At 46.0% G+C, this 17,172-nt stretch overlaps 1 protein-coding gene and 1 pseudogene across 1 annotated transcript; both read left to right on the plus strand.

The window, feature by feature from the left end:
• The first annotated feature begins 1,689 nt into the window (after nucleotides 1–1,689).
• Nucleotides 1,690–3,897, plus strand: LOC120693036 (annotated as a pseudogene).
• An 8,114-nt stretch (nucleotides 3,898–12,011) lies between these two features.
• On the plus strand, nucleotides 12,012–13,288 carry LOC120692726 (cytosolic sulfotransferase 18-like). The gene has a single exon (XM_039976110.1). The coding sequence runs from the start codon at nucleotides 12,069–12,071 to the stop codon at nucleotides 13,071–13,073; it is 1,005 nt and encodes a 334-aa protein (XP_039832044.1). The 5' UTR covers nucleotides 12,012–12,068; the 3' UTR covers nucleotides 13,074–13,288.
• The last annotated feature ends 3,884 nt before the right edge of the window (nucleotides 13,289–17,172 follow it).

Consider the following 17,172-nt stretch of genomic DNA (forward strand, 5'->3'; position numbering starts at 1 on the left):
ATAATCCTTTGTTAGTTTAATTATATACTCCCTTCATCCTGAAATGTAAGATATTTTGTTTTGTCCAAAGTCAAGGTACCCTAAGTTTGACCAAAATTTATACAGAAAATACTAACATCTAACATCTAACACATTAAATAAGTAAATTATGAAAATATATTTTATAATGGATCTAATTATTTTCATTTAAAATTCAAAATATCCTAAGTTTAATTATGTTACTCTTTTCTATAAATTGGTTCAATTTAGAACAATTTGACTTAGGACATATAAAAAATGACTTATATTTCAGGGCGGATGGAGTAAGTACTCATATATAACAACACTCGTATACATCCCAAGCAATTTGGTGCAGGCTGAAAACACATGTTAGTATTATTTGATTGTAGTGATAACTATTGTTTTTCTTGATATGAATCAGATATGAGACACCTTTTGGTGTCTTCTTCAAAAAAAAAACGAGTACAACCGAGGACCCTTTTTTGAAAGGAATACACCTATGAACTAGAACATAGATTATTAATAAAATACAAATATAGGGTTTGAAATAGGAGGTACAGCAAAGCGTTAGGTTTCTGAAATGAAATGTGGAGGAGAAAAAATATTTAAAAATTACACGCAACTGGTAAGGTTGAAATTTGGAAAGCAAAATTTGGATTATGAATACAGATGTGCTATAATAAGTGCCGACATAGCTTTAGACCTATGAGTGGGGGAAAACACATAGAGTAATTTGTAATCAAAGTCTATTTGAAAATTAGTATTTCAAAAAATATTGTACAAGAAACATAATTGAATAGATCCAGAGAGAGAGATGCAATTTAGTGTAAACCTCAAATTCCTAGTCCATGCAGATCAGGGGTTGATAGCAAATCCATGCATAATAATCCATATACACTAAGCGCACGTGCAAGTGACAAAGAACTTTGGAGGAAGAAATGGCAAGAGACTTCTTAGTTGCACACCTAGTGCAACGTGTAGATCGAATCAAATTGAAGTTTTACTTATGTGCCGGCCGTCACTTCTCTCGTATAATAAACCACTTGAAGAAGTACACGAGTACACGGGCACAACATGTGGCAGAAGCTATCTTGGGTTAGCTAAGCAGCGTATCACTTACGAGGACGTCAAAATGACCCAAGTGTGATACGCTTACACGGTGCTCCAAGCAGATTCGGTTTGGGACCGTGCATGATGAGCTATCCCTCGAGCGAAAATTCAAACCATACCATTCAAACTTGTGGCATCACATCTGCTTCTAGATCTAACAAAAAAAAAATCTTGGAGCATCTCCAGCAAATTACTTCTCTTCCAAATACAAAAAAAAAAACTATCTTTCAGGTAATGGAAGGTATTCCAGGAGATTACCAATTTCATCCCTAATACCAAAATATTTTGGTGATGACCAAAATGCACACACCTCTCCTTTTTTTTTTTACGGTCATGCCTCTTACTCAAATATAGGAGAATTCCTTCCTCTACCTTATCCTTATCCTTGAGTAATCTGCTATAATACTAACTACCAAAATTAGTGGAGACAAAATATATAGGATATGAAAAATCAGTAATATGTTGAAGATGCTCTTAAATAAAAGGAATCGTTGAACTATCAATGGTCAATCCAAACAAATCCTAAATGAAAGATCCTCTGGGGAATTCCTTTTGATTATCCGGATTGGAAGCTCAGACATTCCACATCCCTTACTAGCTCACCACATATAAGTTAGCCACCACAATTACAGGAGTTCAGACGAGTGGCACACGCAGCTACCTCAAGCGAAACCCTCTAGTGCGTCGTCGTCCCGATCGAGAACCACCAGGCGACGACGATGGTGTTCGGCGACCGCGCCACGGGCGGCCCCGGCGCCGACGCCGCGGGCACGATGCGGTTCGCGCGGCACGTCGTGCGCGGGCGGTGGTTCATGTTCTTCGCGTCCATCCTGATCATGGCGGCGGCCGGCGGCACCTACATCTTCGGCATCTACTCCAAGGCCGTCAAGACGTCGCTCGGGTACGACCAGCAGACGCTCAACACGCTCAGCTTCTTCAAGGACGTGGGCGCCAACGTCGGCATCCTCCCGGGCCTCATCAACGAGGTCACCCCGCCGTGGGTGGTGCTGGCGTGCGGCGCCGGCATGAACCTGGCCGGCTACCTCATGATCTACCTCGCCGTCTCGGGGCGCACGGCGCGGCCGCCCGTGTGGCTCATGTGCGTGTACATCGCCGTCGGGCGTCGGCGCCAACTCGCAGTCGTTCGCCAACACCGGCGCGCTCGTCACCGCCGTCAAGAACTTCCCCGAGGACCGCGGCGTCGTGCTCGGCCTGCTCAAGGGCTTCGTCGGCCTCAGCGGCGCCATCTTCACCCAGATCTACCGCGCCGTCTACGGCACCGACAACGACGGCGCGGAGCTCGTGCTGCTCATGGCGTGGCTCCCCGCCGCCATCTCGCTGCTCTTCATCCCCACCATCCGCATCATGCCGCGGCCGAGCGCCGCGGCCGCGCGGCCGAGCGGGGAGCGCAAGGCCTTCTTCCTCTTCCTCTACGCCTCCATCGTGCTCGCCGTCTACCTCCTCGTCATGAACGTGGTCGAGCTGGAGGTGACCCACTTCCCCAAGCCGGCCTACTACGTCACGGCCACCGTGCTCCTCCTACTCATCTTCTTCCCGATCGTCATCGTGGTCAAGCAAGAGCTCAAGACCTACCTTCAGCCGCCGGCGCCAGCGGCAGCGTCCTCCTCCATCGTGGCGATCACCGTCGAGGACGAGAAAACGCACGAAGCACCGGCGCCTGACGATCATCAGGCCGCCGCCGCCGACAGCGGCAATAACAACTCGCCGTCGTGCTTCCAGGACGTGTTCCGGCCGCCGGCGAGGGGCCAGGACTACACCATCCTGCAGGCCCTGTTCAGCGTGGACATGCTGGTCCTGTTCATGGCCACCATCTGCGGCGTCGGCGGCACGCTGACGGCGGTGGACAACATGGGCCAGATCGGGCAGTCGCTGGGCTACCCGCAGCGCTCCATCACCACGTTCGTCTCCCTGGTGAGCATCTGGAACTACGCCGGGCGCGTGGTGTCCGGCTTCGCCTCCGAGTACGTCCTCGCCCGGTACCAGGTGCCCCGCCCGCTGGCGCTCACCGTCGTCCTCCTCCTCGCCTGCGTCGGCCACGCGCTCATCGCCTTCGGCGTGAGCCACGGGCTCTACGCGGCGTCCGTGATCCTGGGCTTCTGCTTCGGCGCGCAGTGGCCGCTGCTCTTCGCCATCATCTCCGAGGTGTTCGGGCTCAAGTACTACTCGACGCTCTACAACTTCGGCGCCGTCGCGAGCCCCGTGGGGTCCTACATCCTCAACGTGCGGATCGCCGGCCGGATGTACGACCGGGAGGCGCTCCGGCAGGGCGGGCGCAGGGGGCGGGACCTCACCTGCGTCGGGGTCCGCTGCTTCAGGGAGTCGTTCCTCATCATCACCGGCGTCACGCTGCTGGGCGCGCTCGTGTCGCTGGTGCTGGCCTGGAGGACGAGGGAGTTCTACCGCGGGGACCTGTACGGCCGCTTCAGGGAGGTCGGCATGGTCGGGCGCGCGGCAGCTGCCGGAGGAGAGGACAAGAAGGTGGATGAGGTAGTAACCAGCAGCGGCGGCGGTGTCAGTGACACGGACGCCAAGGCCACTAGTACTAGCAGCAGCAGGGAGAGCAGCAATGGCAACAGCAAGGTTTGATGAATTGGCTAATGAGGTGAAGAAAGAAAGATTGCTCCTGCTCCTTGAGCAAATGTACCACCACAGAGTCCATTGATGCATGTACCGTGTCAGGTTCAATTGGTCTGTAGGATGCATGCATGTTTCAGCGAGCTAGTGCATAGCGGTACATCGTGTTGGGCGAATTTGTGCACTGCGCTACTTACGTGTACCGCGCGACGATCTCACGGTGACTTTGCGTATGCCTGCACAGCACGGACCGTCGGACGCGGAAACGCGCCGTGCGCGTGTAGCCGCTCCACAGCCGTCGCGCACGGCAGGGCCGGCGGCGGTGCGTGGTAACGGGTGACCAACGGCGGCAACGCCGTCGTGCGCGTCTGAGAGTTTGAGACGTTTCGGCGCGACAAAATGCAAGCGTCATCCTTCCTTGGGCTCCAGCCCATAAGCCTACGAAAAACAGAGGTCGAACCAGTTCAGCCCGCCGGCCGAATTTTAAAAGGGAGGGAAAAAGTCTGTTCTACGGTTCTACCTCCCCCAACTTTCACGAAAATTTGATTTTCTCCCTCCAATTACAAAATCAGATATCTCATCTCCTCTAAGTTATCAAAACTAGACAATTTTTCTCCCTGAGTGGTTTGAGATTGACGTGGCTGCGGTTTTTCTATTTTTCTTTTATGTTTATTTCGACCGAATTTTTGAAAAATTATAGTAAATCGCAAAAAATTATAAAATAGAAAATCTAATTTTGTTAGACTCCACATGAGTAGATCTATGCATGGAACATATGATACCATACACTTTAGTACAAATTTTTTGTTGTCACTTTAGATATATATACTATTTTGTAATTAATCAATAGCTACAGTTTCCGTGGTCTAATTATGGTAAATTTTTTATGGTTGTCTAATCATTACATGCTTGAGCTGTAGTAAAAATTTCATACTCATTGTATCATGCATGCCTGAATTATAGATTTCTCTAAATAAACATAGACAAATCAATAACTATAAAATTACAAAGTTAAGAAAAAACAAGGGTAGAATCGTAATTTCACTGTAGAGTAGGGATAAGAACGTAAATGCCCCAATCAACAATTGAGATAAGTCACGTGTGGAGGCCTGGAGATGTGTTTACCACTTTCCCCTGTCTTCGGCCCTGTTTGGGAGGGCTTCAGCTCCGGCTCCATGAGCGGCTCCTGCTGGAGCCCTCCCAAACGGGGTGAAGGGACGCAGCTCCGGCGGTGAAGCTCCGCGAGTCACGCTCTCTGGAGCGATTTGAGGGAGGAGCCACAGAAACGTAGCTCCGGGCGGCTTCGGCCGGCTTCGCGAGACCCCTTCCACCTTTGCCCCCCACCTGCACGCGTTGCGCCTCCTCGCGGCGACGCGGGAGGCCGGGCGGCGGCGGTGACGCGGGAGGTCGGGGAGGGAAGCCGGATGAGGCGGCGGGGCGGGAGGCCGGCGGCGGTGGACCACGGCGGGAGCGACGGGGAGGGAAGCCGGAGGAGGCGGCGGGGCGGGAGGCCGGCGGCGAAAGATAGGGCGGGGAGGGAGGCCGGAGGCGGTGGGAGCCTGCGGCCCTGGCGCGGCCGACCGGTGGCGGAAGACCGGGCGGGGCGTCGGACGGGAGGGAGAGGCCGGAGGCGATGCGAATCGGAGGAGAAGCGAGAAAGGATAAGGGGGAGAGCAGGGAAGAAAAAAAAATAAATAAGATGAATGAAAAAATAAAAAGAAGGGTATTGTGGTCATTTCATATTTTCTATGTATTTTAACAGCTAGATGAAGACATTTTGCCAAACGTTTTTTCAAAACGGCTTCAGCATCATCTGAGAAGCCGCTCCACCAGAGGAGCCAGAGCCGGAGCCTTTTTTGAGGAGTCGGAACTCTGCCAAATAGGCCTTACTTTCAACTTTATGTGCTCCCTGCGCACGGCACGATCGAGATCAAGAGACGGCGAAAATCTGCTGGCCGAGCTGGTGGCGGACTGTCGGAGAGTGCGCACAGCTAGCGGCGACCGCGCAGCAGGCGACGGGCAGAGTGAATGCCCGGAGTGAGCTTGAGCTCGTGCCAGCAGGGTTCACCAAACCGGTGGGAACCGGTCCGGTTTGACCGGTTACCGGTCAAACCGGTCCGGCCCGGGTCCGGTTTGGGCCGGTACCAAACCGGCCCAAATTCAAAATTTAAATTTAAATTAAAAATGAAAAATTCCCAAAAAATTCCTAAAAATACTTCAAGGTGCGACAAATCTAATAGTGTCAAATTTTCTCAAAAAATCATTCATTTAGTATAGTTTGCGGGGATTTGAAGTTAAATAAAAAAATCGTGCATACAAAAGTATACAAATACAATATAAAAGTAGTACAAAAGAGGGTTGGAGGGTTCATTTATGCTAAAATATGTCATACAAATATTTATTTAGTATACTTTACGGGCATTTGAATTTAAACCAAAAAAGAAAAAAAATTGAATTTGACCGGTTACCAGTCAAACCGACCGGTAAACCGGTCAAACCGACCGGTAAGCCGTTCGGAACCGGTTGAACATTCGATTTTGAATTTGACCGGTTTCCGATCAAACCAGTCCGGTAAACCGCTACCGGACCGCGCCAGTTTGACCGTGCCGATTGGACCGGACCGGTCGCTTTACTTAACCCTGCGTGCCAGAGGACTTGTCGTGCTTCAGCAAGCTCCTCGACGCGTTCCTCAACGGTAATCCCTACTGTAGCTCACCCTCCCGTTCTTGCTCTCCTTGCGCTCACCCGATCTGAATATTGTTAGAATTTCCAGGATCAATTAGCAGTAGATCGAATGAGTAAACACTTCAACCTTGCTGGTAGCCATCTCTGTTTGCCATGGCGCCGCCGTCGACGCGTCGGAGTGGCTGATGAAGCTCCCCATGGCGTCGGGGCTCGAGGACGACGAACTCGGAGTCGAGGTGGACGATGGCGTTGTGGTGCTGTGGCAGCGGCGTCACGGTGGTGATGGCGAGGTCGCAGAGACAGCGGCGTGGAACCTTCCCTTTGCTTCAGCACACTCTATCAGATCGGATCGAGTCTAGGGTCTTTAGAAAAATTGAGGCACGGCGAACCTAAATCACAGTGCCCCCTCGTCATCCTTTCCTTTTTTATATTGGCGCTGCACAAAGGGGGCCCACTTGTCAGCGAAAGGGCAAGAGCACCCCCGATCAGGGTGCGTGAGAGGGGTCTGACTCAGTCGTTGGACTGGGTCAGATGAGATCAACCTTACATTCTCCCCCTTGATCTCACTCTGTACTTTAAACTTATCTCTTTACTTTCTTTTTACTAGCTTTGCTCTTGGCCTCATCTCATTGCAGATCAGTACGTAGAGCATGCCTCATCATGACGGTTATTAGTTACCGTCAGACTTAACAGCCACAATGTACCTTTCTGTATTGAAACAAGACCTTAACCTTTCTTTGGGCCCTTTAGTAATCCAGAAATCATAGGCCTCCCGTAAAACCCATGTCGACTTGGGCGGTAGGCCTTTTGGTAAGCGGATCCGCAAACATTTGTTTGATACTTTGGTGCTCCATGATTTCATATGATTCTAGATTTTCTCCTTTGCAACATACAAACCATTGTCAATTTGTTTGGCAGCACACTTAATATGTTGCCATAGGAGTGAAAACATTCGAATGATATATTGCTGTTGTCTACCATTATCAATTCCGGGTAATGATTTTCTTAACCATTTTGCCTGTCCTGTAGCCTCATATAATGCCAAACTTTGGGTACAAAACCCATGAATCACAACTATTTTGCTTTGGAGCTTTTCCACAATAAAACTCCAAGCGCGAGTGTTAGCTACTACTGTGGGCTTCACTAAACATCTCGCCAAAACTTAATTCCTTTTACTCACATCCTTTTGAGAGTACATGTTCCTTTTTTACTTAGCATGAGGCTAACAATATTTTGCAATATTGCAAAACATTCTATAACTCTATTCCAGTGATCTATTGCTGGACAGGACTTCTGCCAAAATGTCCCGGGTACTTGCACTATGTCAGGGTAAATTATTTTGAGCACTATTTTTGCTTCCAACAGCTGAAGCACATGTAACCTTTTTCTTTTGATCGATCATATAACGGTTCCTGGAATTCTGAAAATTCCAAAACTATTACCCTTGACAATAGGACAGGCGTAGGCTTACTCGCATGCATACTATATATATCTTTAGAACTCTTTTCTTAATATGCTTTCTGCGATAGTCCTGATACCCCATTTTTCTTTTATTCCGGTGAATTTACTTTCCTAGAGCGAATGACTCTTTACCGAGATTATTCTTATCAAAACTAGAGGTCAAAATAACCTTCTTTGAATCTTTTCAGGAAAAGGATTTCCCATCTTTTGAATTTTGCATATTTGCAAATTGTCATTTTGCATTGACCTTTACTTAAAACCCAACTTTTCTTTGTTCTCATAAAACTTTAGATACTACTATTCTATGATCTAATATCATCAAGTGGTATCGTAATATTCTTTTCTTTTCACAACAAAAACATTTGGTTATGTCATGTATATACTTTCTTGTGCAAATTTCCGTCGCGAGATATTGCTCTAACATCCATCTGATGCAATTTAAAAGCAGTATGCCATTAATTGCATTATGATTCTAAAAGAATCCTTTTATAAGACTGAATAAAATGTCTCATTATAACTTATTCTTTTCTTTGCACAAAACTTTTTGCCATAAGTTGTGCTTAGCAACTTTTCATGTTCCCTCCGGAGTCACGTTTCAATCTTATAGACCCATTATAGCCTACTGTCTTGGCTCCATTAGAAACTTATTCCATGTTCCAAAATAAATTTGGAACTTTTAGGTCTCATTTTATCTTCCATTGCTTCTCGCCACATCGATGAATGAGACAACTCAATTTATGACATTCATACAATGTGAAAATATATATTGAGACAATTTCAGTGCTTGAATCATAGGAGTGAACATACAGTCTCATTTCTCTTCAAGCCTTAGTTCTTGACATACTTTACTCCCCCAGATCATCCCATCTATTTCAAAAATGGAATATCTTCAAACTTTTGTTTGGGTTTGTTCTTTACAAGCCTCGGTTCAGTTTTTACAAGCCTCGTAAGGTGCTTCAAGCACCACCTTTTCTTTTTCGGTTGATTTGAGGCTTAACTATATTTTCTCCCTATTTGGAGCTGAAAACTCCAGAAATTTCACTTACTTTATTGTTGGGGTATTAACATTATGACCGTTGTACTCCTGTTTCGGTCGGTCATATTCACTTTACTAGATCATCTTTGCTTTTAAAAATGCATCGCATTTAACTTTGCGGGGAAATTCTCTAATTTTAATCTTTCTTGTCTTTCTAATCTTTCTCCCCCTCGAAATATGGCACAAACTTTGCTGCCATAATTTCGAAACTATTTTTAACACTTGTGAACGAGGAGCATTTCATTACTAGAACTTTATTCATATGACCAAGTCATACAAAGTAATGGGAGTACTATTTCCTCGTTTCTTTTCAAGAGCTCCTCAGAGTTCTTGATTTGTTGCACTTTCAAGAACTCATCAAGTTCTTCATTTTGCTATACTTTTGCAAGTCATTCTTGCAATATTGGTTAGCATACAACTTTCTTTTGTCCTTTGATTCTTTTCAAGTCACTATCCAACATGCCACTATAGTAGTGCATGGGAATTGTTGGAATAACTTTAAAAGCTCCCCTAGATTTCTTCACTTTTATGTGATACTCATGTCGCACGTGAGTCATCACAAAAACTTTCCCTGTCATGCAGGATATGAATGGCACAAGTGCCAAAACTTTTCCAACTTGCGGTAATAAACTTTAAATGCATTGGTAACACATGTTTAATTCAACGTTGGTCAAATTGAACATGCGTCAAACTCATTTCTACCATTATCTTTACTGTTATTGAAAGACGAAGAAACTTTGATCACAATGACTAAAACATGCATATCTACTTTATTTTATGATTAAATCTTTTCGTTGGTTCCAATTTAATCAGAAAATTTAACGAATTACAATATTCGCAAAACTTTAGTGAGAGAAACCAAAAACTTTTTGAAAACAGTTGCATCTCTTTTCCATAGCAACTAAAAGTCATAATGGAACAAGCACTTTTCTTTCTTAACCTCAAGCTGAGTAACCTCAAAGCTTTATCTGTAGCGGTAATCGGAATCAACTTTTGTCTGTTAATTTCTCTCTACTTGGGAAGAATTGTATGTCTTAATTTAACGTTGGTCAAAATTAAAACATACAACTTTCCTTTACTTTCAATTCTATATCACCGTTGGTCAGAAATAGAACACATAACTAGAATAAAAATTATAATATTGCCATCATCAACTTTGGTCAGAAAATGACAACATCATATTAAACTTTAAATTTCTTTTCTTTTAAGAGCAAACTAATGTTTAACTTGACACTTACAATGGCAAAAAGGTGCCAAAACATCATTTCTTTGACATACAACAGCGGAAGCTTTTCTTAACCTTAGACTTAAATGCTCCTTTTTCCCACAGGGAAAAACTCATCTGAGTTTATCTTTCTTTATTGCAGCGAAAAACTTTTTCTTTCATTCATAAGTTTTTCTTTGTTTTTCTCTATTCTCTGAAAATTGATGCAAAAATGTCAAAGAATTAACATTGAACTTAAAATCACAATGAAATTATAATATTCTTATCATTAACATTGGTCAGAAAATAACAATATCATAATTTAACTTTAAATCAATACCTTTCTATTCCTCTATTTAAATTTTCCCGTTGGTTCGAATTTAAATAGAGAATGAGACTTTTACTTTGCAGCGGAAACTTGACAAATTCTATAATCAGAAGCATTACTGTACTCAGTTATTCTCTAAACAATATACACGTTGGTGCAAAATTGAATGGAGAACAACATATAATCAAATTCATTCAAAATGCTTCTGAAAACAATGAGAAGTCTAAAACTTTTGTTACTGTGCTTTTGGCCCAGCTAAGGAAAACCGGCATGTGGCCCTCATGCGCCACGCGTCTGGGCCCTTGGCCCAGCAGCCGATGGCCAGGCCGGCAAATCGGCCTGGCGCGGTGCGCCACCATCGCCCTCTTGGGCCAGATGCGGCCCGATTAGCATCGATCGCCCTTGGCCGTCCGATCGAATCCGATGGCCATCCGCTATTCTCGCGGATCAAACCCGGCGGCGGCCGGTTCCCCCGGAAAACCTAGCTCATTTCCTTCCTCTCCCTTTCTTTCTGTCTACCGAAACGGCGGCGGCCAAAGCGGCCGGAGGGGCGCCGCGCCACCGCGGCCCTCCCCCCCTTTGCCGGCCGCTGTGAGGAGCAGCGCCGCCCGCACATGGCCGCAGCCCTGCCACCGGCCCATGGCCAGTGACCCTTCTTCTTTCCCCCTTTCTTTTCCTCCAACAAGCGGCGGCGGCCATGGATGGCCAGGGAAGGAGGTGGCAGCGCTGCCGCGGCTCTCTCGCCGGCGCGCGCGCTCGCCGGATGGTGAACGCGCCGCCGTCGAGCGAGCCGATGACAGCGCCCTTTCTAGCGAACCCGCGACGCACACCTCGGACGTCCCGACGGCGGGCAGCGGCGGCTCCTCTGGGTATCGAGCCCCGGCGAGCCGGCGCTCTGTGCTGTCCCACGCGGCTCCGCAGAGACCTAGGTGAGTCCCGCCGCCTCTTCCTTTGCTAGGGTTAGGGTTGGTTCAAAACCCGATCTGTGTTTCTTCGATTTGCATCGAATTGATTCTTCCTTTCGTCTCTGTTCCATTCGATTCGTGAACGAATCCTTTTCTTTCCTAAATCGATCTACTCGATAGATCGGCTCTGATGCCAATGTTAGAATTTCCAGGATCAACTAGCAGTAGATCGAATGAGTAAACACTTCAACCTTGCTGGTAGCCATCTCTGTTTGCCATGGCGCCGCCGTCGACGCGTCGGAGTGGCTGATGAAGCTCCCCATGGTGTCGGGGCTCGAGGACGACGAACTCGGAGTCGAGGTGGACGATGGCGTTGTGGTGCTGTGGCAGCGGCGTCACGGTGGTGATGGCGAGGTCGCAGAGACAGCGGTGTGGAACCTTCCCTTTGCTTCAGCGCACTCTCTCAGATCGGATCGAGTCTAGGGTCTTTAGAAAAATTGAGGCACGGCGAACCTAAATCACAGTGCCCCTCGTCATCCTTTCCTTTTTTATATTGACGCCGCGCAAAAGGGGGGGCACTTGCCAACGAAAGGGCAAGAGCACCCCCGATCAGAGTGCGTGAGAGGGGTCTGACTCAGTCGTTGGACTGGGTCAGATGAGATCAACCTTACAAATATCAGTTCATTGCCTCGTAATTTCCTACCAATCCAATCATATCGGCCATCATTTCCCCCAACCACGACCATGGCGCAGGCCCCTTCTGAATCCAGCAAGAGCGACACCAAATCTTTGGCTGATGAAAGTCCACCCAGAAGCTCCAGCGATCTCGTATCCACGCTTCCTCGGCGAGGAGGGTGGGCGAAGCCGCTCGTCCTGTATCGGAATTACTGGCTGAACCCTGAGAGGCTCAAGCATATCATCCCCGTCAAAGAGCGCTTCAAGCCTCACCGCGACGACATCATCCTCGCCACCTACCCCAAGTGCGGAACCACCTGGCTGAAAGCGCTCGCCTTCACCGTCACGACCCGCGGCCGTCACGCGCTCGCCGCCGGCCACCCTCTGCTCACTGGCCGGCACCCTCAGGAGGTGGTGGCGCACCTTGAGGTGCCCACTCCGGCGGGAGACCTGGCTGGCATCGACAAGATGCCCTCCCCGCGGCTCCTCGCGACCCACCTGCCCCTCTCCCTGCTCCCGCCGGCCGTGGCCGCCTCCGGCTGCCGCGTCGTGTACCTGTGCCGGCAGCCCAAGGACGCGTTCGTCTCGTGGTGGTACTTTGCGAACCAGATGCACAAGGGGCCCTCTCCCATAAAATTCGACGAAGCGCTGAGCATGTTCTGCGAGGGATTCTCGCCTTTCGGGCCCTTCTGGGAGCACTACCTCGAGTACTGGAAGGAGAGGTTGGCGAGGCCTGAGCAGGTCCTTTTCCTCAGGTATGAAGAGATTGCGTCGGACCCGGTGGAGGTTGTGAGGACGCTTGCCGGCTTCTTCGCCGTCCCGTTCACCCAAGAGGAAGAGAGGAGAGGCGTCCCAGAGGAGGTGGTGAGGCTGTGCAGCTTCGACATGCTCAGTGGCTTGGAGCACAACCAGGCTGGAGATGTCGCTCGTGGAGACAGCATAGTCGTTGGGAAGTCGATGTTCTTCAGGAAAGGCAAGGTGGGAGACTGGGAGAACCACATGAGCAAAGAGATGGCTAAGAAGTTAGATGATGTTATAGAAGACAAGTTCAAGGGATCTGGTCTTGTATTTTGATCCATCCCTTTATGGCTTTATTTGGTTATATAAGTTGTGTGATGTTATCTGTCTAGAAATAAGTTGTCTGGGTTCTATCTGCTCAAAATAAATTGGCAGAAATTTTTATCCACGTTTATCATGTGTACCTGTGGTCTTCATTTGGGTGTCACCAAATGAAATAAATTGAAATAATGTAGAATCAGCATGGATATAATGTTCTTTTATGATGCATATTTGTCTAAGTGAGTACTAGCTATGAGGATTCCTCCTGTCTGTTCGTGGATGCAGCAAATTGAAGTATATGCCGCCAAAATTATATGAGGATGCACAGCTAAAATTGATGATCTGAGTCTGAGCAGAGTTTAGCATTCAAAACTCCATGAAAATTTAACCATGCTCTTCCGAATGATATACCCATGGCATGTATATGTTGATTTGAGTAAACATCTGTTGATAGCTAAGATTTAAGTAGGTCACTCATCGTCTTGATCTTGACTTGCCACTGTTTGTTGGATAAATTTCTACTGAAACAATATGTTGGAAACAAATACTAGAGGTACAATGAGATATAATCTTTCATTTTGAAAGACCAACTAGGAGTGAAAGTATGTCAGGCTTAAGGTACAAGGTACCAATTGCTACTAGTTGTCTTGCGGGAAAACAAAGTTGTTTCCTCCACTTCAAGTATGTCAGTCTTTAAATCTCAAAATTCAACCTTAGAAGGTCCAGGAACATGGTGTTTGGATTTTGGAGATGGTTTCATAAATAGAGCATTATTAGGTCCTAACTATGAAGATGCACTGGTAGCTGTGCATCTTTTCTAGCCATAAATGTGGTAGTACTTCTTGAGTTAAAATTTTGCAGAATGGTAACGACATCATAACACATTTTAGAAAAAATATGTCAAGATTTTTTATCGTTATTTTGATAGGATATAATCTTTAATAATAAATTAACCCTTATGATACAAAATTATAGGAAAAATAATGATGAAAAATTCAAAATATATTTTTTTACATACATTGTGATGCCCACTACAATCTTGCAAAATCTTAAATTTAGATTATATTTGTGTGTGGAGAAATAAAAAAGACAAATCGTATTGGGAGATAAATTGAACCAAATGACATAGTTTAGGGGTCAAATTGAACCAAGACATAGTTAATGGGTTATCCTGACTTTGACCATATTTAGAGGGAGTAATTTAGACTTTTTCCTAATTGAAAATAAGAGGATTTGAGCAGCTTTGGTGGCATACATTTAAATATTTTGAAACACTGAAACAAGTATAAATCTTTGCAATGTAGTAATTAACATGAGTTACACAAGGAAGATTCAGTTTCCGCAGTTGAAACTCATATGATGCAATCTACATTTGTATATTTATTTTGCCATAGGTGCTGATAGCATAATGGCATTCCATTTGCCAAAATTCTGCAGTTAAATGTTTCAGTTGCAATTGTTCACGGCCTCACTGTTTGTAGCCTACATCAAAATCACATTACACTGGCAGAGGAAAGCTGATAGGATCTTTGAAACGCTGGATCCTGCCCAGTGCCCACTCTGTATGGGCTGTGTTTAGATGTGAAAAATTTGCGAAAAGTGAAGCTGAAAAGCACTGTAGCATTTTCATTTGTATATGGTAAATATTATCCTACCATGGGCTAACTAGGCTCAAAAGATTCATCTCGCAACGTACATCCAAATTGTGCAATAAGTTGTTTTGTTTACTTATATTTAGTGTTTTATGCATGCGTCATTTGCTATATTTAATATTTCGATGTGATTTTGATGTGACGAAAAGTTTGAAAAGTTTGGAGGAACTAAACACAGCCATGGTAGAGTTACTACCTCTGTTTTCAAATAATTGACACTATTGACTACACTGTTCTAGCATATGATCCATAGATTTGATTTTTATACCACTTTATTAGTATTTATATTCATAGTAAGGTTTATATATGTATTAATAACAGCCTCCGGTTAAATTTGGAATAGTAAAAGTAACAAATATTGAAAAACAGAGGCCGCAAAAGGTTATCTAAACCACCGAACCAGTTAGCTATTTGGCCCATAAGACCGACCTTCTCTGCCAAGGCCCAATAGGTGCCGCGGTTTTTTCTTTTTTATATTTTTTAAAAATAAAAATTTCAAAAATATATGTCCGTTTTGAAATATTTCAAAAATACCCCCGGTCGCCCCCCATAGGGCGACAGGGCTTAAGTGTAATTTTTTTTCAAATTCGCAATGAGGTCCCTGGAAGAAAAAAAAGGCCCTGTCGCCCACCCCCAATAGGCCCTGTCGTCCACGGTAAGTGGCTGCAAGTACCGTCTCACCCCAGCTGTAGGGCGGTACGTCCTCGTCCCCATCCGCAATCTCCCGTGCATACGGAAGGAGAATCCTATCGACCGAGTTGCCATGAGTGTTGTTGAACATGATGTAACCAAACAACCAAAGTAAGTACGCCTCCAGCGATCTGGTCACACTGTACTCGTCTGCATCCGCAGCCAACAGGGCAGGCTGCATAAACAATTAAGATTAATGGTTTCAACTGTCAATGGAACATTTGAATTGTAACAATTAAATTTATATATGGAATGAATACGTACTGTAAACTGTAGGAACCAGGTCTTCGAAGGACCTACTGCTCGCGGGTGCGGGTTGATCGGACCTGCTTCCTCCACGCGGTCAACCAGGGCAAAACGGGCCTCCAGCTCATCCTTCCACGAGGCCGCCACCACACGCGGACCTACAGCCTCCCGACGATAGGGAGGCCGAGGAGGTAGGCCACGTCCTGCAGCGTAGGAGTCATCTCCCCACACGGGAGGTGGAACGTGTGTGTGTCCGGCCTCCATCTGTCAACGAGCGCCGTCAGGAGGGATCGGTCGAGCTGAATAGGCCCAACCTCGACAAGACGGCTCAGAGTCAGTAGACCGGCCTCACGTAACCTGAAAATAAACAAAATTGTCGAAACAAAGGAATACCGACGAATACATAAGTGATAAATAATAATATTTCATTACATACCGGTCACACCAATCGTGGTGTATATAGATCGCCTCCCCGGGTGGACGAGAACGTAGCACCTCTAGGGCTCGGTGCTCAACAGCTGCAAAGTAAGACCTGTGGCTCGAGTCGATCACTGGGTCTAGTAAGGAGTCCATCTCCATACCTGCATTCAAAAATATATGAGAACACATAGGTAAATATATATTTCATACAAACTGGACACATACGTACAATAATAGTTCATTACATACCTGTAATATTTCAATGTTTGGATATGTTGCACCTTGCACTACCTCATTCCCTCTGTACTCCCACTCCTGATTTCGTACATCTTCTGCGACATGACTGCCAAAACCATGCTCCTTCCACTCTTTTGGCAATGAGTACTGCTCGTCATCAGATGAGCCCTCATATTCTTCCATCTCTATTGCGGTTTGATCTTCTGCCTCCATCTCGTCCACAATGCTATGTATCCTCTCTCCCTCATCAGCAAGGCCCTGTGGTCCCATGTTTTGGTTCTCTGACTCTTCTGACTCATCTTGCTCAACATAATTGGTCTCTCTTCGAATACTCGGAGTTCCTTGATCTGCACAATGTTGGATTTCATTTTCTGTCTTCTCCATGATTTGAACAAGAATGGCCAGAGGCCACCCACGCTCTAGAGCTGCTTGCATGTACTTCTGCCAGTCATCAGTGCTGTGTATCATCATCAATTCCCATAATTCACTTTCTACCTCCCAATTAACAAGAGACTGGACAGTGATCACATGTGTCAACGGATCAACATGGAACCCACGCTGCAGCCACTTACATATGGAACCAAAACTCCTTTCCAGAGGTTTATCTATGCCGCTAGATGTGCGCTTAAAGGCAGAAAGATCTACTCCATTTGGCCCATACATAACATTGTATTCACCATAAAATACTTGAAACTGCATCTTGCACGACATATCTGTATATCACATAATACTTATCGAGTTATACTCTTTACTTCACTAACTTATTCAATAATCCGTAAAAACTAAGTATGAAATTCAACTACAACGTATAAGTATTCATAACTACGTGATGACACTCAAATTCTATACTGCATATGCCAAATTCTATT

Source organism: Panicum virgatum, chromosome 9N, assembly GCF_016808335.1.
Source record: "Panicum virgatum strain AP13 chromosome 9N, P.virgatum_v5, whole genome shotgun sequence".
NCBI lineage: Eukaryota > Viridiplantae > Streptophyta > Magnoliopsida > Poales > Poaceae > Panicum > Panicum virgatum.

What these genes read in the sequence shown, in the direction of transcription:
- LOC120692726 (XM_039976110.1), top strand. Translation starts at nt 12,069, where the DNA reads ATGGCGCAGGCCCCTTCTGAATCCAGCAAGAGCGACACCAAATCTTTG.